This window comes from Balaenoptera ricei, chromosome 15 (assembly GCF_028023285.1).
Source record: "Balaenoptera ricei isolate mBalRic1 chromosome 15, mBalRic1.hap2, whole genome shotgun sequence".
In the NCBI taxonomy this organism is placed as follows: Eukaryota; Metazoa; Chordata; class Mammalia; order Artiodactyla; family Balaenopteridae; genus Balaenoptera; species Balaenoptera ricei.
In genome coordinates this window covers 50505826-50526165 of record NC_082653.1, presented here as the reverse complement: position 1 = coordinate 50526165, position 20340 = coordinate 50505826, and the positions used below count along the sequence as shown (strand labels likewise).

General features: G+C 50.2%; 1 protein-coding gene across 6 annotated transcripts in view; it reads left to right on the top strand.

Moving 5' to 3' along the window:
- The first annotated feature begins 1694 nt into the window (after window positions 1–1694).
- The window catches only part of NPRL3 (NPR3 like, GATOR1 complex subunit), a 34651-nt gene continuing 16005 nt past the window's right edge, over window positions 1695–20340 (top strand). For 2 of the 6 annotated variants that reach the window (XM_059897253.1, XM_059897257.1), the window contains exons 1-6: window positions 1695–2072; window positions 6080–6149; window positions 12890–13019; window positions 13909–13983; window positions 18594–18747; window positions 19924–20005. In XM_059897253.1, coding sequence (XP_059753236.1) covers window positions 1955–2072; window positions 6080–6149; window positions 12890–13019; window positions 13909–13983; window positions 18594–18747; window positions 19924–20005 — 629 coding nt within the window. In that variant the 5' untranslated portion in view covers window positions 1695–1954. Of the gene's footprint in view, window positions 2073–6079; window positions 6150–11424; window positions 11511–12889; window positions 13020–13908; window positions 13984–18593; window positions 18748–19923; window positions 20006–20340 lie in introns of those variants that run through there. The other 4 variants (XM_059897252.1, XM_059897251.1, XM_059897256.1 and 1 more) reach the window with 3 other exon arrangements.

The window sequence follows — 20340 nt, the reverse complement described above, 5'->3', positions numbered from 1 at the left end:
AGTCCATGCTATGTAGCCCTGGGCAGGGCAATATGTTGGTGGGCAACGTCTGAGACACTTCAAATGCATGTACCCGTTATCCTGGCAGATTCAACCCATGAATCTGCCCTGCAAAATACACGTTTGTGTCATCTCAGTGCAAGAGGTTACTTTGGCAATGAAAATCTCATTCCTTAGCCCATTAGTTACTTTCTCATGCATCTGATGTGCTTGAAAAGATTCGGAAACAGTTGCAGTAGACTCTTCACTACAGTAATCTCTGGGAGAAGACTGGGATGGGGTGGGTGGGGTGATTTTTTTTTTTACTTTTTAAAAACAGCTGTATTCTGAGATAGAATTCACATATCATACATTCCACCCATTTAAAGTGTGAAATTCAGCGGGTTTTAGTATATTCAGAGTTATGTGACCATCACCACAATTTTAGAACATTTTCATCACCCAAAAGAAACCCCATCCCCATTAGCAGCCACACCCCCCAACTACCCCGGCCCCAGACAACCTAATCTACTTTCTGTCTCTAAGGATTTGCCTATTCTGGACATTTATATAAATGGAATCATACAGTATCTATTTTTTCAAGGTTCACTCATGTATCGGTATTTTGTTCCTTTTTATGACTGAATACTATTCCATTGCATGGATTATACCTTATTGGATTCACCCATTCATCAGTTGGAGGACAGTTGGGTTATTTGCACTTTTGGGCTATTATGAATAGTGGTGCTATGAACACAGTACAAGTTTTTGAGTGGATGTATGTTTTAATTTTATTGGGTATATACTAAGGAATGGAATTGCTGGGTCATATCGGAACTCTATGTTTAAACTTTTGAGGAACTGCTAGGCTGTCTTCCACAGTAGCTGCACCATTTTACATTCCCACCAGCAGTGTCTCAAGATACCAATTTCACCAACACTTGTCATTTTTCTTTTGGATTATAGCCATCCTAGTGGGTGTGATGTGTTCTCTTTCTGGTTCTGATTTGCGTTTCTCTAACGAGGAATGACGTTTGAGCATCTTTTCACGTACTTCCAGGCTACTTGTCTATATTCCTTGGGGAAATATCTATTCACATCTTTTGCCCACTTCTCAGTTGGCTACTTGTCTTTTTCTTGTAGAGTTGTAAGAGTTTAATATATATATATTCTGGATACAATTCCCTCATCAGATATATGACTTGCAAACATTTTCTCACGGTTCGTGAGCGCTCTTTTAACTTTGTTGGTCTTGTCCTTTGAAGCACAAAATTTCGCAACTCTATTCAGGCCAATTAACTTCTTCTTTGGTCGCTCGTGCACTTGGTGTCGTATTTAAGAAACCTCTGCCTAGCCCCAGGTCACGAGGACTTACCCCCGTGTTTTCTCCTAAGAGTTTTACAGGTTCAGCTCTTACATTTAGGTCCGTGATCCACTGAAGTAATTTTTTTTTTTTACTTTTTTATTTTTAGTACTTTATGTTTCTAAAAAAGAACTTTCTGCCCAAAGCAAGTATTCCTTTTATAACGAAGAAAGCAACATTTAGAGAAAGATTCCTTGAACCGGACGGCTAAGCCGGCCGCACCCTCCCGCTAGCGTTCCCGCTGGTTCTTCTCCCCACTCCAGAAAAATGCCGCCCCCCGCATGCGCGCGAGCACAGCGCCCAGAGACTGCCTCGCGCCTGCGCACACGGCAGCCTACGCCTGCGCAAACTCCTTCGGTCTGCGCGCAGGCATTTTCTGCGCGTTTGCCCCGTGCTGTCGCGCGAGTCTCGTGAGCGTCGCCGGCCGCGTTAGGGGGCGCCTGGGTTGCGTCACTGTCGCGCGGGCGGCGTCGGCCTGGCTCCCCTCGCCCTCCGCCCCCAACCAGTCCTCAGAGCCCTCTGTCCCGCGTCCCCGGCCCGTCCTCCTCGGGGTCCCCACCTCCCCGTCCCGGCCTTGGCCCCGGCCCGACCCCTCCCCAGGCCCCCGGCGGGATGGGGGACAACACCAGCCCCATCAGCGTGATTCTGGTGAGCTCGGGGAGCCGGGGCAATAAGCTGCTGTTCAGGTACCCCTTCCAGAGGAGCCAGGAGCACCCGGCGTCCCAGACAAGTAAGTGGGCGCCGGGCGGAGGGCCTGGCGCCGCCTCCCTCGCCGTTAGCGGAGATGTCGTTTCCTTTTTCCTTCTCCTTATCGTACAGGCGGTGCCTTCTCATCACAAGAGTGTTGGGGAAGGATAGAAAAGTAAAAAGAAGCAGGGAAAAAAAAAAAAATCACTCATAGTTTTAGCATGCCAAAGCCACTCCTGCTAACGTTTCATCGGTGTCTCTGGCCTTTTAAAAGAGCTAAAGCACCGTATGAATGTATTCAGCTTGGATAAAGTAGGAAATACAGGTACATCGGAAGTTTTCTTTGACCGCTTCCCCCCAGTTCTGCTGCTCCTCCCCCGCTTGCAGGGATAACCACTTACCATGTTCATAATTGTTCCTCCTGTACATAGACACCAAATATACCTCCATAGAAAAATAGTTTATTGCTTTGGGTTTTTCTCCCTGTCACATAGATGTACTGTTCTCAGTCGCTCTTTTTTCCATTGGACCATCTGCCTTGGAGCATTTTCCAACCTAGTAAACAGATAACCTCCGTTTTTGGTTGTACACAGCTGCCTGGTAAGAACATGCCCTTTCCCTATGGATGGAAGTGTAGCTTACTTGCAGTTTTTCACTATCGTAAATGTTCAATTTGTAATTTATGTGATTTTAAAAATTACTTTTTAAAAAAAATAAATTTATTTATTTCATTTATTTTATTTTTGGCTGTGTTGGGTCTTCGTTGCTGCACGCTGGCTTTCTCTAGTCATGGCGAGCGGGGGCTGCTCTTCGTTGCGGCGCGCGGGCTTCTCATTGTGGTGGCTTCTCTTGTTGTGGAGCACGGTCTCTAGGCACGTGGACTTAAGTAGTTGTGGCACACGGGCCCAGTAGTTGTTGCTCGTGGGCTCTAGAGCGCAGGCTCAGTAGTTGCAGCGTGAGGGCTTAGTTGCTCCGTGGCATGTGGGATCTTCCTGGACCAGGGCTCGAACCCGTGTCCCTTGCAGTGGCAGGCAGATTCTTAACCACTGCACCACCAGGGAAGCCCTAAAAATTGCTTTTAAGTTTGTTACTATGGTACAAAGTTTTAAAGGTACAAACGGATTTAGATTATGAAATGAAAGTTCTTTCATCGATCCCAGCCACCCACATCCCCTTGTAGGGTCACGTGCTGTTACCATTTTCTTGTGCATCTTTCCGAAACCTTCTGTGTAAATACAAGTATATACATGCATTGTTTTATTTTCTAAACACAAGTGAGCACACGATTCACACTGTTCTGCCCTGTTTTCATTTTCACTTTACATTTTGGATTATAGATTCAGAATTATCAGAATCATGGGAGGAACTTGCTGTGATTTAGTCATCCAGTCTTCTGTTGATGGGCATTTAAGTTGTTTCCAATCTTTTGCTAATACAGTGTGAATGTCCTTTATGGATATATATTTTCATTCTGCAGAATATATGATCGATTCACAGAAATGGGGTGTTTGTATCCAAGGGATAATCCGCTATGTATTTCTTTTTAATTTATTTTATTTTTGGCTGCGTTGGGTCTTTTGTTGCTGCACGCGGGCTTTTCTCTAGCTGTGGCGAGCAGGGGCTACTCTTCGCTGCGGTGCATGGGCCTCTCATTGTGGTGGCTTCTCTTGTTGCGGAGCATGGGCTCTAGGCATGCAGGCTTCAGTAGTTGTGGCTCGTGGGCTCCAGAGCGCAGGCTCAGTAATTGTGGCGCACGGGCTTAGTTGCTCCGCGGCATGTGGGATCCTCCTGGGCCAGGGCTCGAACCCGTGTCCCCTGCACTGGCAGGCGGATTCCCACCCACTGTGCCACCAGGGAAGCCCCTCCGCTATGTATTTTTTTTTTTAATTTTTTTTAATTTTTATTTTTTTAATTTATTTATGGCTGTGTTGGGTCTTTGTTTCTGTGAGAGGGCTTTCTCTAGTTGTGGCAAGCGGGGACCACTCTTCATCGTGGTGCGCAGGCCTCTAACTATCGCGGCCTCTCTTGTTGCGGAGCACAGGCTCCAGATGCGCAGGCTCAGTAATTGTGGCTCACGGGCCCAGTTGCTCCGTGGCATGTGGGATCTTCCCAGACCACGGCTCGAACCTGTGTCCCCTGCATTGGCAGGCAGATTCTCAACCACTGCGCCACCAGGGAAGCCCTGTATTTTTAATAGATCGGATTTTTCTATGTTTGTTAATGAGACAGGTGAAAAAGTGTATCTGAAAGTAGTTTTTATGGGCATTTGCCTTCCAGCTGAGAGTGATCATGTTTTCTTGTTTTCAAAGCCATTTGGATTTCCTTTTTAGTGAACCACCTATTCATAACCTTTGCCTAATTTCCTCTTGGATTGCTTGATTGTTTTTCTTTACAGATTTGAAGGAGTTTTTTATATATTTAGGATAAAGATACACCTTTTTGACAAAGCTGTACATATTTAGCCAGTTAGCCTCTGAGTTTTGATTTTTATGGAGTCAAGTTTTCAGTCTGTTCTTTCGTGGTTTCTGAGTTTTGTTACACATAGAAAGGCCTTCTGCTCTCCAAGATTATTAACAAAAGGAGTCTCTCTTGTTTTCCCATGGAATGTTTATCTTCTTGTTTTTAAAATGTGTTTCTTTTGGTGTAAGGTGAAGGCTCCTCCCTGGAGCTGGTATTTTCTGGGCACTTGCTGAGAGTTGTGTGTGTGCCCCCATTTGCCTCCTGGAGCCCCGTGGAGCGGGGGCTGTGATGGATGAGGAAGGATGTGGGAACATGCGGCCCACACATGGCTGGAGAGGGGTTGGCTCAGAGTCAGTATAATTTTCTCTTCCATGTGTCTGCCTAGTCCCAGCATCATTTTATGGACTGATTCACGTTGCCCTCCTGATTAGTTTTGCTGCCTTCATGGCATACTAAAGTCCCATGTTTATTTGAGTTTGTTTTCTGACTTTTCTTACCTCTCCCAGTAATCTATCTATCTATGTGTGGGTTCCACACAGATGAATTATTGTAACTTTATATTGTGTTATACCATCAGGTAGGATTAGTCATTTACCATCACTTTTCTTCTTCAGCATCATCCTGGCGTTTCTGCTTGCTTTCCTGGTAAACATTAGTAGTGACTGTGTTAGGCCCCACTCCCAAGCCATTGCTGTTGTTTTGGGGATCACATTAAACATGGTGATTAAATGGGGAGAATGGGATCTTTATGTTGAATCTTCTCATTCAGGAACATAGTCTGTCCTCTTTTCATTCTCGTCACCCTTGTTAGCATATATGTTTTTTTCTTGGGCCTCTTGTACATGAAAAACTTGCCTGTGATAAATGTCCTTAAGTCTTTAAACTTTATTATTTGGGTAGGATATTGTTGTTTTTGTATATGAAGGATATTGCTGTATGGACATTTAAAAATTCTTTCTTTTGCCTTTGCTTTTTCCAACCTAGTTGCCAGCATACACTGAGAGTGTGTGTGTGCGCATGCACGCATATATATATAATCCCTTTTTTTTTTTTTTAACTTAACGTAGTAGCAAGAGCATTTCCCATGTTATCACAACTTATTGGAAACTATAATTTAAAACTTTTTTTTTGTGGCCGCGCCACGTGACATGCGGGATCTGAGTTCCCCGACCAGGGATTGAACCCACGCCCCCTGCAGTGGAAGCACAGAGTCTTAACCACTGGACCGCCAGGGAAGTCCCAGTACCACACTGTTTTGATTACTGTAGCTTTGTAGTATTGTCTGAAGTCTGGGAGTGTTATGCCTCCAGCTCCGTTCTTTTTTCTCAAGATTGCTTTGGCAATTCTGGGTCTTTTATGGTTCCATATAAATTTTAGGATTATATGTTCTAGTTCTGTGAAAAATATCATGGGTAATTTGATAGAGATTGCATTAAATCTGTAGATTGCTTTGAGTAGTATGGCCATTTTAACAATATTAATTTTTCCAATCCAAGAGCAGAATCCATCACTTTTAATGGTTCAACAACCTTACTGTATGTGGATGGATCCTGTTTTCTTAGCTATTCTCCCCTTTTTACCTTCACTCAGGTAAGCCTCGTAGCAGATACGCTGTCAACAGCACCAGAGAGCATGCCGAGGACCAGGACGGCGACTCCAGGTATGGGCTCTGCAGTCACTCCGTGGCAGGACTGGTCCTCCCGTTGACCCAGATGTTTTCTCCCCTGAGAAACCCCGTGTTCTCTTTTCCACTTGGTGGGTGTTTCAGGCAGACACAGGTGGGGATTGTGTTGCCAGTCCCTGGCTTTCTGCATAATTCAGTTTCATGGTCCTGCTGTGGGCTGTGTGGTTGGTAGGGCAGGTTGGAGAACAGATGAGGCCGTGTCGCTGCAGGACGTTTATCTCCCATGAGAGGAACGTGCAGGACGGCAGATCCCGGTGCTGTCCTCAGACCCTAGTCGTCAAGCACGTGTCCAGAGGTCAAATGTAGGTGCTTAGGTGCAGCACAGCCTGTCCAGGTGGTGAGGTGGCCTGAGAGCCAGGGCTGTTGTGACCCTTGCTTTTTAGGGCCCGGATGAAAGGCAGGTCCTGTTCTTTCCTGTGCATGCTACCCCTCTTCTCTCTGGGAAGTGCTTTCTGGGTGGCAACCTTGAGAAATGACCACTTCTGCCTTCTTATGTTCATTTTAAAGCTTAATGAATGGTAACTCAGGCCCAGATGAAGAAGAAAAGATTGTAAATTGCCAGTCCTGCGTGAGGTAATGTCTGTGGGAAAGTTGCTGAGGTCCCCACGCTGGGCCCTCGCCATGCAGTGTGTTAGTACGATTTCCCTCAGTTCTCTGACACGGCACCATGCCTGCCATAGTGCTGTGTACTTCCAAGAGTGGTTTGTATCCCTTTGTGTAAGGATGTCAGGGGTCTCTGGCATGACCAGTGACTATCTCTGAGGGGAGTGGGTTCTGGAAGAGGGACCAGTGGTGGGGGCTGCTGCTGGATATCCCGTGGGTCATCCTGCTTGACTTAGAGGCCTGTGGATGTCATGTCCTTTAAAGATGGCAACAGGGAACAAACTCTTGTTTGTGAGGCACATAGAAAGCTTTTGCCCCTGCACACCCCCTGAGTGCATTTTGTCCCCGACCTGTGTCATGGAGAGTTCAGAGCAGGGCTGGCCACCTGCCTGCTCCGTGACGTGAGGCTCGGGCTCCTGAAGGCTCAGAAAGAGTTCTTGGAACAGTCTGTAAGGAGGACCGGCAACACCTAATTGCTGCAGTTACTTTTCAGAGGCTTGTAATAAAATGACCATGAGGATGTTTTCTGGGGAATTCATTCTGTATTTAGCATAATGAAGAGAGGAAACCAGGGGAAGGGAATAAGACACTGTGGGTCTTTCGGGACCCCAGACATCCTTGTTCCCTAAGGAGAACAAGTTGGTCTCTTTAGACGTTCATTAAACTGAAGAATGCCTCTATTTGGTCATTTCAACACATTGTAGCACCTGGTGATCCCACTCCCCACCCCACACCTGCAGAGGTGCAGGTCAGTACCCCCAGGGGCCCGGCTGCATTTTGTCCTACAGACCTGCCAAGCTCCTCCTCTTGCCCTGGCACCGGGGGGGGGGGGGGCCCTGTCCCAGCCCAGACATCTTCCCGGAGCCACGCAGTGACGGTGCCTCACATCCATTCTCCATTTTCCTTAGTTGTCATTTTCAGAGGTGCTTTTTCTTCTGTAACCGGTGGAACGTTCCTGCTTGTCAGTTTGCCAGGTCAGAGGCACATTAATAGGACTGATGGGTCGCCTCTGCATGTGGTGATGGCCGGCCTCAGGGGAGGGAGGACGCAGAGCTGTGCTGCCCAGGGCTGTCCTCCCTGGCCCGGGTGGCCGTTTAAAATGAGGTGGACTGAAATTAAATAAAATTAGAAACTGGGACTTCCCTGGCAGTCCAGTGGTTAGGACTCTGCGCTCTCACTGCCGAGGGCGTGGGTTCGATCCCTGGTTGGGGAACTAAGATCCCGCAAGCCGTGCAGTGAGGCCAGAAAAGAAAGAAAGAAAGAAATTGAGTTCCTCAGTTGCACTGACCACATTTCAGGTGCTCAGTGGCCACACGTGACCAGCTGCCACTGTGTTGGAAGGCGCAGGTTTAGTGTCTTTCCATCGTGTAGAAAGCTCTGTTGGCTGCACTGCCTTAGAGCACGGGCTAATTTTATAAGATGAATTATCATCATGATGTGTTTCAGGGTACACGAATTGACCGTCACAATTTTTTTAACCCTTTTCTAGAATTCACTAGGGAGAGAAGAAAATGGTTATTGTCTGTTTTTTCTACAGCCTGAAGGTCAAGCTTAGAAAAGGTGTGGTCTTCCTGTCAGGGAGGTCAGCTCTGCAGGTGGCCACAGGACCTCGGGAATTGGGGCTGAGATGCTCATCAGCGCTCTGCGGTTTTCGTGAGGCTTCCACCTGTGGGACCTCATTTGATCTTGTTGAAACGGTTTGGTCAGAAGATTGAACACTTGTGCCCAGGCGTCTAGCTAGTGCGTGTGGTGCTGGGCTCTGACCGGGGTCCTCTGGCCTTGCTCTTGCTTCTGGGAACTGACTCATTCTTGCCTGGCCTGGGTTCACACGTGAGGATTGCAGCGTTGGTGGAAAGACTGTGCAGTACGTCTTCCACGTGGGGAGTGTCTGTTCTTGCTTGTGTGGCAAAGTGGCTTAACCTTGACCTCAGTAGTTAATGTAAGTGGTGGTACTTCTGCCATACCTTAGCACTGTGTTGATCACGACCTCGTAACTCTTAATGATTTTTAGAGTCAGTGTGTTCTTGTTTGGTGTCGATGGTCCTGTTCCCATCTCAGCAAGCCGTGTCCTTCAGGTGATGGGCGGTTGGCTGCAGGGTAAGGCCAAGGGTTCTCCACCGTCCTTCTGTCTCAGTTCCTGCCGCCTTCTTCTGTGGTTGTGCTGGACTCCTGATTTCCCTCAGTGTTGGAGAAGGACTGACGGGCACACAGGCTCACTGCCCTGTGCCCCATGAGTGCCCAGGCTTTCCACAGCCCCTGCCCTTTCTCCCCCTGGACTTAGTTAGCTGGTTCTCTGTACCTGAGTGCCAAGACAGGGTTGGCTGGCACCAGGGACTTCTGGGACTAGGCATGCACACAAATGCCCCCTCCTCCAGGCAGACACCGTGCCCTGGGAGGGTGGTTGGCAAGCAGGAGCAGGTTTGCTTGTCTCACCCGCCTGCTGCCCCCCAGAGAGACCCTTGATCATTGCTCCTTGCCTTCATTTATCAGAGGGGCTTAGTGGGGGTCTCTATCAAGGGCTGAGTGTTCCATGTGATGCTTGGGCTTGGATGCTGTTGTGTGTGCCCATTAGAGGCAAAAATGTTCCCATGGGGTTTATATGACACTTTACTGGAAGGCAAGGATACAGTGGGGCCCTCCCATCCCCGACAGGGTGTACCCCCTGGGTGTTGGAGGTGCACAGAGCATCTGGGAGCCCCCAGAATGGGAGGGGGCAGAGTCGAGCTCTCTTCCGTGCTGTCCCTTCTTTTTTTGGCCAGGTCAGAGAACAAGCCCTGTTCCCAAGTGTCTTAGCAGGAATGGAAGGTCTTGGCTTGTCTTCCAGCTGGGCTGATTCATCTTTCTCAATGTGTTTTCTTTCTTAATCTCTAAATTATTACAGGAATGTTAGTTTTTGTAGCAGCGATTTTATTGTGTTACAGTATATTTACCAGGCCTTTCACCATCAAAACAGGGAAAAGTATTTTTCTAAATTTTGGAAACAACAAACAAATATTGAGGGAATTCCCTGGCAGTCCAGTGGTTAGGACTTGGTGCTTTCACTACCAGGGCCCAGGCTCAATTCCCTGGTCAGGGAACTAAGATCCCGCAAGGCATGTGGCACGGCCAAAACAAACAAACACACAAACATTGACACTTGTTTTTGTTTCAGTTTGCTATTTATGGCAGTTATGTCATGAGGGACATAACTCTGTCTTTGTGCATGTTATGTCAGCAGATGCTGTATAAAGTATAAAGCCACTCAAGTGTTTTTTCTGTCATCAGTTGTAATATTAAGCTCTGGTGAGTGGATTTCTCTGTGAACCAGACTTGCTCAGACAAGCAGAGTGGCCAAACAGCAGAGGGACCTCCCTGAGTGGCCACGTAGGGCAGTGTGGCTTTTAACTTGAGCAGCACCTGGCTTTCTGGTTGGCTGCCTTCGCAGACCCCAGCCTCTCTGGGCCCAAGTGGGGAAAGCGCTTTCTGTTTGGCCTTTGGATTTGGACATTTATAGTTGTGAACTTGGCCACCACTTCTTGCCTCTGAATCTCAGGCCCCATCCCACAGCCCGGCTAACTTAGGTTCCTGGAATGGTGGCTGAGGGTCAGGGCTCAGGCCTATCTGAGGCTCTTCGTGGCAGAGCAGAGGTTTTCGGTAGAGATTTTTGGATATCACAGAAAAAGTGAAGTCTCTGGGGTGGCGGGAGGTTGTTTTTCTATCTGTTAATTGGTGTGTCCTGAGTCAGTGGGTGGCAGAGTAGAGGGAGGTGTTTGTTCAGATAGGGCAGGTAGTGTTGGCACTGGGTCAGGCGCTAGGGCAGCAGTGTTTGTTAGGTTCCACCACCCTGGGCCCTCCGTCACCCTAACCGGGCCCCCAGACGCAGCTTCCAGGGCAGAGTGAGCCATTGGGGGCTTTTGAAGAAAGCATGTAACGATTCCATTCTAAGACACTGGAATATTCCATCTCTGGTTTAATCACTCCAGAGAGCAGTATTCCAGGGCGAGACACCCACAGGGGAGGCCAAGAGCTCCGGCTGTGGGGGCCGCGTGTCCCAGAATGTCTTTGATGGTATTGGTGTCGGAAGGTCTGACCGCAGCCCAGACTGTGCAAGTGGAACGGCAGCCCATTCTGACAGACCCTCTGCATCTGGTTTGTTTTGGGGCCACATGGCGACTTAGGACGCCTAGAAGACCACGTCAGTCCTGGAGGAAGGCTGGACACCAGCGTGACCCCACCCCACGCTCCCCACCCGCTGGCGGGGAGAGGCTTGGGAAGTCCCGTGCTTTGTCTTGCTCGGTGCTGGTTGAGCGTAGCCAGGCCCTTGCTGCAGGTGGCTCCGAGTCACTCCTGCTTCGGTTGGTGAGCCCTGCAGTGTGCGAGGAGCTGGGAGCGAGTGGCCCCTCTCCTAGATCCGTTTATCCCGGAGGTGTTTGCTGTTTTGGAGTTGCAGCAGTGTGCAGCACCCTTCCCTTCTCTGAAGGCGAGGGTTGTGGTGTGAAGTGCTTCCCTTCCCCCAGAGCAAGGGCCTCCTGGAGAGAAGTATCTGGTGTGGTGCCCGTTCACCACAGTTCCTCTGGAAGGCCCAGGACTCAACGCTGAGTGTTTGTCCTTGATGGGCTCTTTAGGACAGAATGCGGCCCCAGGGAGGCTGGAGCCCCTCCCAGCACAACCTGTCCTCCGACCTGACCTGCGTGATGGAGATGCTTTCCCCAGGTGGAGAAATGAGCACAGGACTTGTCTGCCTTCTGGCTCCAGGTTAGACACGGTTTCCAGAGTGGAAGCCCCGAGCCTGCGCTCTGAGATAAGAGTCTGCACTGTCCTCTCCTCCCTGCAGTGACTCTCCCTTATCTGATCCGCCCCCCCCCCCCGCCCCCACCGGCCCGGGCAGGAAGGAGACCTAAAGGTGCAGAAGAGCCTGGAAAAGGGGCAGTTTTACAGGGATCATATCCAAATCTGCTCTTACCTGCACCCAGTCATTCCTCCTCCGTGGTGTCCAGCCCTGTCCATCCCTCCGTCCATGTCAGTCAGTGGGTGTGCACATCTAGTGCATCTGGAACCTTTCTTCCCTAATAAAAACTGGAAGGTTTAAGTGTTGAGGGTAAGGGAAGGGACGGGCAGCCGAGCTGTGAGGAGAGTGATCCATACGCTGCAATTCGTGCTTCCTCTCGGCCTTCGCACAGCACTGAGGGGTGGGGGTCCCGGGGGCTGAGGGGAGCAGCCCAGCACACCTGGGCCGGTGGGGGAGGCCCCCAGCCTGACAAGCCGCGCAGGCTCCCGCAGCTTCCTCCTCTCCGGGCAGGTGCCTTGTTCCTCCTGCCCTCCCAGGCGGGCAGGGCCCAGGGTGGCAGCACGCACCTTCCGCCTTGTAGTTCTGGTGACTTTGCGACCCTAGTCTTGGGGATTGCTTCAGAAGGGAGACTGTCGGGGGACTTCCCTGGTGGCGCAGTTGTTGACAATTCGCCTGCCAATGCGGGGGACATGTGTTCGGTCCCTGGTCCGGGAAGATCCCTTATGCCGCGGAGCAACTAAGCCCGTGAGCCACAACTATTGAGCTTGCGCTCTAGGGCCCGCATGCCACAACTGCTGAGCCCGCGTGCTGCAACTACTGAAGGCTGCGCACCTAGGGCGGTGCTCCGCAACAGGAGAGGCCACCGCAATGAGAAGCCCACGCACTGTAACGAGGAGTGGCCCCCACTCACCGCAACTAGAGAAAGCCTACGCCCAGCAACGAAGACCCAATGCAGCCAAAAATAAATTTAAAAATAGGGACTTCCTGGCGGTCCAGTGGTTAAGACTTCACCTTCCAATGCAGGGGGTGCGGGTTCGATCCCTTGTCGGGGAGCTAAGATCCCACATGCCTTGGGGCCAAAAAACCAAAAACATAAAACAGAAGTAATATTGTAACAAATTCAATAAAGACTTTAAAAATGGTCTACATCAAAAAATAAATAAATAAAAAATAAAGGAAAAATCTCCAACGTCCAAAAAAAAGAAGGGAGACTGTCAGAAGCTTCCAGGTCAGTGGTGGGGGCAGAGCCACCCTGCGCGCAGCTGCCCCCCACCCCTGGGGCAGCAGGCTTGGTGCTGTGGCACTTGGTTAACTCTTTCCCACTCTACCTTTTTTTAATTTTAAGGTTTTCAGATGTCATTCTGGCAACAATTTTGGCAACCAAGTCTGAAATGTGTGGGCAGAAGTTTGAACTGAAGATCGATAACGTGCGTTTTGTTGGGCACCCGACGCTGCTGCAGCACGCGCTGGGCCAGGTACACCCTCCCTGGACTGATGCAGGCCTGTAGAAGGCAGCCCCGTGCAGCAGACCCCATCAGGTGCTTGCCTAGCTGCACCTCCTCCTGGGCCCTGAGGGTCTGGCCGAGAAGGACACAGGCATCCTTGCCCTGGTGTCTCAGCCCCTGCCCTTAGCTTTTGCTGTTTGCATCCAGCCTTTCTCCTGACTGTGGCCTTCTACTTTGTAGATACGATGCCGATTTCTGGGGGGAGGCCAAGAGAATGAGATCAGCGGCGTTTGTCAGATTCTTGAACTTTATATAAAGTAGTACAAGCATTTCTTCTTACTTATTAAGTGATATCATAGCCAGTATTGTTATTAATTTAGCTCTTACTGTTGTGCCATACCCTCTCTGACAGGCCTGATTGAGACGGCCCAGGGACTCCTCTGCCCTCTGGTGGCAACACTTGTAGGCAGCTTGGTGTTTGGGCCCTGGGCTGGCTGGGTGGCAGCCCTGTCTCTCCTGGGTGGGAGCATTGTCCTGAGTACTTGTCCTGCCTGGGAGGACTCAAGTGGGCACGGGGGTTGGCGTGGGGAAAGGAGGGTCTGGGCAGGGAGCACTCCATCCACTTGAGCACCTCTCCACCTTTTCTCCTCTGGGCACCTCAGCTCAGTCGAGGTGACTGGGACAGTCTCGTCACTTTGGGTCTCAGCACCTTCCTGCTCCTTTCTCCACTGCGACTGTCTGTCCACGCAGCCAGCACTTGCCTGTGCAAGGGCGCTGGTCACTTATCAGACACCTAGGTCTCTGTTTTTCTCTGGTTCTGCTGTATTCTGGAACACTTTCCCTGCCTGAAGTAATAGCTCTAAGTGCTCTTCTTGGGAAGTGGTGGCTCTCATTCACTAGAACTGTGCCTCTTTCACAGGTCTCCAAAACAGATCCATCCCCGAAGAGGGAGGCTCCCACCATGATTCTTTTTAACGTGGTATTTGCACTGAGGGTGAGTGTATAAATGGCTGAAGAGCAGATCAGGGAGGTGGGGTGGGGAGGACGGTGGGGAGGGGGTGGGAGGGCAGAGCTCATTTCCGGTGACCGTGTTGTTGATTTAGAGCTCAGACCGCTGTGGGCACGGCACTGGCCCTCGTGGGGTGCTGGAAGAGTCTAACTTCATTGTTTCCCTCTTTTTTTTTTTTAAGTAAAATATACATAACATCAAATTTACCATTTTAACCATTTTAAAGAGACATTTTGGTGGCATCTGGTAGCAGTGTTGTGTAACCATCACCACTATCCAGTTTTCGTTGCCCCAAAAGGATGCCAGTTATTCCTCATTCTCTCCCCTCCCCCAGCCCCCAGAAACAACCAATGTGTTTTCTCTTTCTGTGGATTTACCTGTTCTGCATGTTTCATATAAAAGGGATCCTACAATATGCAACCTTTGGTGTCTGACTTCTTTCACTTAACATAATGATTTTGAGATTCATCCATTTTTTTATAATTTTTTTTTAATTGAAGTGTGGTTGATTTACAATATTTCAGGTGTACAGCAAAGTGATTCAGTTAGGTATACGAACTATCTTCAGTATCTTGTAATAATCTATAATGGAAAAGAATCTGAAAAAGAATATACATGTATATCTATATATACACACATATCTCTACTGCTATACAGTAGGGATATATAGCAGGTCCTTGTGGGTTTTTAAAAATTATTTTTAGTATTTTTTTAAAATAATCTTTTAATTGAATCATCCATGTTATAATGTATATCAGTACTTTATTCCTTTTTATGGCCCAATCATATTCCATTGTATGATAGACTGTACTTTATCTGTTTATCTACTGGTGGACTTTTGGATTGTTTCCACCTTTTGGCTATAAGAACAATGCTCTTAAGGACATTTGTGTACAAGTTTTGTGTGGACAGATTTTCCTTTCCCTTGGGGTCGATAACTAGGAGTGGAGTTGCTGGGTCACGTGGTGACTCTATATTTAACCTTTTGAGGAGCTGCCAGGCTGTTTCCCACAGCAGCTGCACCATTTTACATCCCCACCAGCCATGTACGAGGGTTCCAATTTCTCTACATCCTTGTCAACACTTGTTATTTTCTGTTGTTTTATAATTAAGCGTAATTATTTCTTATGGCAGTTCCCAGCACTGTCTGAAGTTGTGTTTTCACTAGTTACAGGGAATTTCTTTTCAATCAAGCTGTCAAAATACAAGGGATCTAAATAAATATAAAAAGCACCCCTGGGTAAGGACTGGCTGGTATTACGAAGGGACTTTGAAATTTAGGAAATGTGTATATTCTGTACTGTTAAATAATGGCATTCCTCAGAAATATCCCACTATCAGTTTTCACCAAAGAATTCAGTAGTTCTTTCTGGCTGGGCACATGTGAGCTGCACGATGGCTTTTGTACAGAAGTGTCAGTGAGAAAGTGGCTAGATCTTGGTGACAAGGAGCAATGTGCTCTGTACCCTTTGGTGTGGTGGGGGGGAGCCTGAGCAGGAGGGAACCTGTCCTATCAGGTGCCGTCTTAGTCTCAGAGTGTTTTTCCCACTGAGGCTTTTCTGTTGTGGAGACCACAGGTCTCACTGAAGAGTTCAGAATCAAAATAATGCTAGGGAAAAGCTCCTAAATGGAACTTTCTCCTTTCTGAAGGGAGCTTAATTCTTAAAACTGGCCCACCTTGTTGATAAATAAAGAGCTGCAAGTTAAAACAAAGTCAACTGTTCCTGGTGGCTGTCCCTGGGGCTCAAGGTTCCGAGAGGAGACTCTTACTTTCTGCTTCGTGCACTTCCATAGTGTTTGCATTTTCACAGTGTCCCTTTATTACTTATATCGTTACGTAATACAAACATCCACAAAGAGAACTGAAGTTAAAGACAGGCAAACCAAATCCATGACCAGTGCTGTCCCCCTGTCAGCACTGATAGCCCTGTGGGGTGGGCCATGAGAAGCAGCCTCAGCCCCACCCTGGACGTTGCTGGCAAGCCCTCATCTCTGGGGAGCAGGGTGTGATAGCGGAGTGTATGACACCCATGGACATGGCAGTCAAGAAAACAGGCAGATTTTAAAGTTGTATGAAGATTTTTATAATAAGTAGGCTGGAAATAATCCTGGTATCCAGTAGTTGGGGAATGATTAGACAGGGTGGTGGTTTCATACACTGGAACGTCCTGTGGCCACTGAAGATGAGAAATGGGGGCGAGGCCAGACCCTGGAGCGGGTGGGTGGCTCACTGCCAGGTTAAAGCAGTGGGAACAGGGCAGTGTAGGATTTCAGAGCACAGAGGCCGTGAGGTGAACAGTGGGAGGAATTTAAAATAGCGTAAAGGGTGGACCAGTTTTTTTCTTCTTTTCTGTAGTCATTTAAAAATGTGCACGCTAAAAAAAAAATGTGCACCCTTTTTACTTTGAAAAGTTTTAAACAAACCCTGAGCTAGTGACAATAGATTGATGGTCCTTGCACACCTGTGTCTGAGATGCCACAGCTGCTGCCTTGCACCCTGGCTCCATCTGCCCCCAACCCCATCGCTCAAGCATTTCAAGACAAGTCTCAGACCTCATGTCTGCTCACCCCCACATACTTCAGAAGGCATCTCTGGAAGAGGGGGGACAGCTATTTTATACCATTACCTGACAGAACTCACCGTAAGTTGGTATCAACTACTACCTGGTCCATGGAAACGCGCCCTAGTTACCACAGCGTTTTTCCCTGTTGACCTGTCTGAACTGGGGTGAAAACCAGAAGCCAGCCCACACAAGCTTGGGGGTTGTGTCTCCAGGTCTCTGACTCTCCCCTCCTTTGTCCCGTGAAGGGTCCACGGTCGGACCCATCTCAGCGCGCAGTCAGGCTTGCTCCATGTCCGTGTGTTTTCCGCAAGCTGAACGTTAGCTCTGAAGGCCTGACTGGATTTGGGTACAAGTTTCAGGGTGAGAAAGTCTCGCAGGCAAGTCCCTACACTTCATTGTTGCTTCATGTCGCCTGCGGGGAGAGTGGGTGTTTCTCAGAGCTCCATTCAGGGCTGGCACGGCCTGGGTGGTCGCTTTCTCACTGTGGCCCCACGTAGCCCAGGCTCTGTGGGCACCCTGAGCCGAGCCTGGCCTGTGCAGCCGGTGGGGACACCCAGGCACGCTCCATCCTCGCTCATCCCGGAGTGTGAGCGTGCGGCCCCGGACGCCTGACTTGTGACACCGTTGTGCCCCAGCCAGTAGGAGCGTGATGGAGGGTCAGGCCCTCAGGTGTGACCGGGCTACTTCAAGGGAGTAACCATGTGCCCAGGTCATTCTCCTCTCTCTGCTTTGCTGCGGGGAGGAATTTTACACAGATTTCTCTAAAATCTAAAGCAGAACATTTTGTTCTGAGGCAGTTGTGTACACCCTATACCCCAGACCCTCCGTTCTATGACCTTGCGGGGACACTTGAGGGGCTGTCCTGGGCATGGGGCAGGGCTGCTGCCTGTAGGTGGGGCCGGCGTGGAGTCAGCCCTCAGCCCTGTCCCCGCACAGGTGTGCTGCCTGGGGTGTGCTCTGTTTGCGAACATGGGTCTGCTAGGAGCTCAGAAAGTGTCTCCAGCTCCAGGTGGTGAAGGGGTTTACTGAGTCAGGTCAGGATCTGGCCCAGGAGCCTGGCTGTGGACACTCACTGCAGGGCCCTGCCTGTAGATAACCGGGAGCGGGGGCGACCAGAGGTTCTAATCGTGGGCACCACTCCTCCCCCTCCTCCCACCTCCACCCGCGGGATGACTCAGCTGTTCTGGCGGCCTCCTGGAGCGCTGAGTCACGGTGGGCTGGTTATCTGCTCCGTGGACCATCTTCACAGACCCCACAGCTGCCTGCCCCACCCTTGGCCTGGGTGGATGCGCCCGCCTGGCCTGGCTGTGGCCCTGATAGGTCCCAGAGTGAGCACGGGTGTGGAGGGAAGGGGGTGGCCTGGCGCCTCCTGGCTTCTCTGTTAGCCAGGGTCTCAGGAAGAGCTGCTTACCCTGAGGACAGGTCTTCACTGAACAGTGGGCCTGGTGCTTCTGTTTCTCACACTGTGTCCTTATTGTAACATGGGCCGTGTGACCAAATTCTCACACAGTCGGTCCTGTCCACTAGCACTCAGCGGCACATTGGTGACCGCAGACACTGCCAGGGGTTCTGCTCTGTTCTGAGCACCTGACGTGTTGACTGATTGCTCAGAGAGGGGCCACTGTTCTTCTTTCTCAGATGGGAGCCTGTGACCCAGAGTTGCACAGCAGGTGGCTGATGGGATCTGTGCCTTCCATTGCGCCACTGGGCTGCCCCTGTCATGCCCAGAGTGGATGCCTGAACGTCCTCTGCCTTCCTGGATGGCCCTGGCCTGGGGCCCTGGGCATGGGCACCTCTCTCTGCTTGTTAGAGATGCCTGTGTTCCCCCTCCCTCCACACCGGGGACCCCCACGCAGCCATCTGTGCTGCCGTCCAGGCGGCCGTTCCATGCCCACGTTGCTGGGACAGGCCCTAGAGGGCACCCGGGACTGGGGACAGTGGTGGCGCCCAGAGAGGGGCTCTGAGTGTTGCTGCGTGTCCTCCCCGAGTGCGTGTGCTACGATCGAGTTGGCTGTGGCCTCTCTCCTGCAGGCCAACGCTGACCCATCGGTGATAAACTGTCTGCACAACCTCTCCCGCCGCATTGCCACCGTGCTGCAGCACGAGGAGCGCCGCTGCCAGTACCTCACGCGGGAGGCCAAGCTGATCCTGGCGCTGCAGGACGAGGTGTCTGCCATGGCCGACGGTGAGGGCTGCGGGCGGCCTCTCTGGGCAGGGACCCCATTGGGTGGGCCGATCTGCAAACTAATGGTCTGTATGGTGGGCTGAGCATGCCCTGGGTGCACAGGAAGACCCCCAAGGGACACAGCTAGACCCAGATTCCTGAACTGATGTTCCGGGAGTGACTTCCCAGCCCCAAACGTTCCCCTCCCCCCAGACCCCTGCATGGTGGCTCTTCCTGCAGGTCAGGCACCGCCTGTCCCGCCCTGGTCCCGCTGGACACTCCCCTGAAGCAGGGGGCATGCAGAGGGGCAGCAGGAAGATTGAGCTGGCTGAGGGGGGGCCAGTTCTTTGCTTTCACCTAAATTGAAGGGGGACCCTACTGAGTTGTCAGTTGACCAGTTATTAAAAGTAATGTCTGCTAATAGATCCCCATGAGGCTTTGGTGTACTGTCAACATTTTAGAGCAGAGAGATGCCCACCTGTCACACACTGTTCACCTCCGTCTTCTCGGGTCAGCACCTCTATAACAGAAGAGAAAACTAGGAACAGATTTGCCAGTGAACCTGGGCTAATTTTAGCAATAAGTAGAAATGTACATGAACTGTGTCACTCGGGTGCATTTTTTCAGTAAAAATTAGCTTTTGACGTTTGACAGTTAGTTGTCAAAACGTGTAATATATTTGTTTTGCCCAGTTATGTACTAGCTAATAACAATCCAGAAGTTTTGTTTTTTAAACATTCTCTTTAGAATCTGTGACTTTTTCACAGGAAATTTTTAAAAGTTCAATTTAAGTACATATATTTTTTTGTTAGACATTTATGAGAAAAGATTAACAAGAGACTTTGGATCCTGAAAATAAATTGCACTAGTGTAAGTGTGTGGAGGAAGGAGTGGGGTGAGGCAGGGAGTGCTTGGTCTGAGGTCGGGGTGGCTCTGGCGGCCTGCGGGGAGCCTGCAGGGTAGCTGCAGAAGGGTTTCTTCCTGTAGGGCTGTGGCTACGGGGTCAGGTTGGGCCACTGGTGAAGGGTAAATCCAGACATCCCGTGTAAAGACGGTTGAGCACACCAGTGGGGAATTTCCTGATGTTTGGTTTACAGCCACTTAAAATTCTTTTTAGGTTAAGCTTGTCTTCTGGCCTGTGCAAGCTCCTCGCTGTGCAGACTCTGAGTCGAGTCCTCTGTGTTACAATTCTTGCAGCAAATGATGGGCCTCAGTCCCCGTTCCATCACATCCTGCCCAAGTGCAAGCTGGCCAGGGACCTCAAGGACGCTTACGACAGGTGAGACAGTGGCCTGCTTCCCATGGGCCTCCCCAGGCTGGTGCCGGTTCCCTGCTGTGCCTGAGATGGAGGGAGGCTGGGGAGGAGCCCCACTGGGACGGTCACCTCCACACTTGTCTTTAGCCAGAAAATGAACCTGAAGAAAGCTGAGCATGGGACCTGAAATGCACGGTGACGCTGACTGAGTGCAACACCGTGCCAAGTTCCAGGCCCACCTTCGTTAGGCGTGGTCACTGTCACCACCTCACCCACGAGGAGACTGAGGCTCAGAGGCTGGGGCTGGGGTTGGCTCTGCTCCCCCCACGCCAGGGTCGTGGGGGTTTGGGACCCTGAGT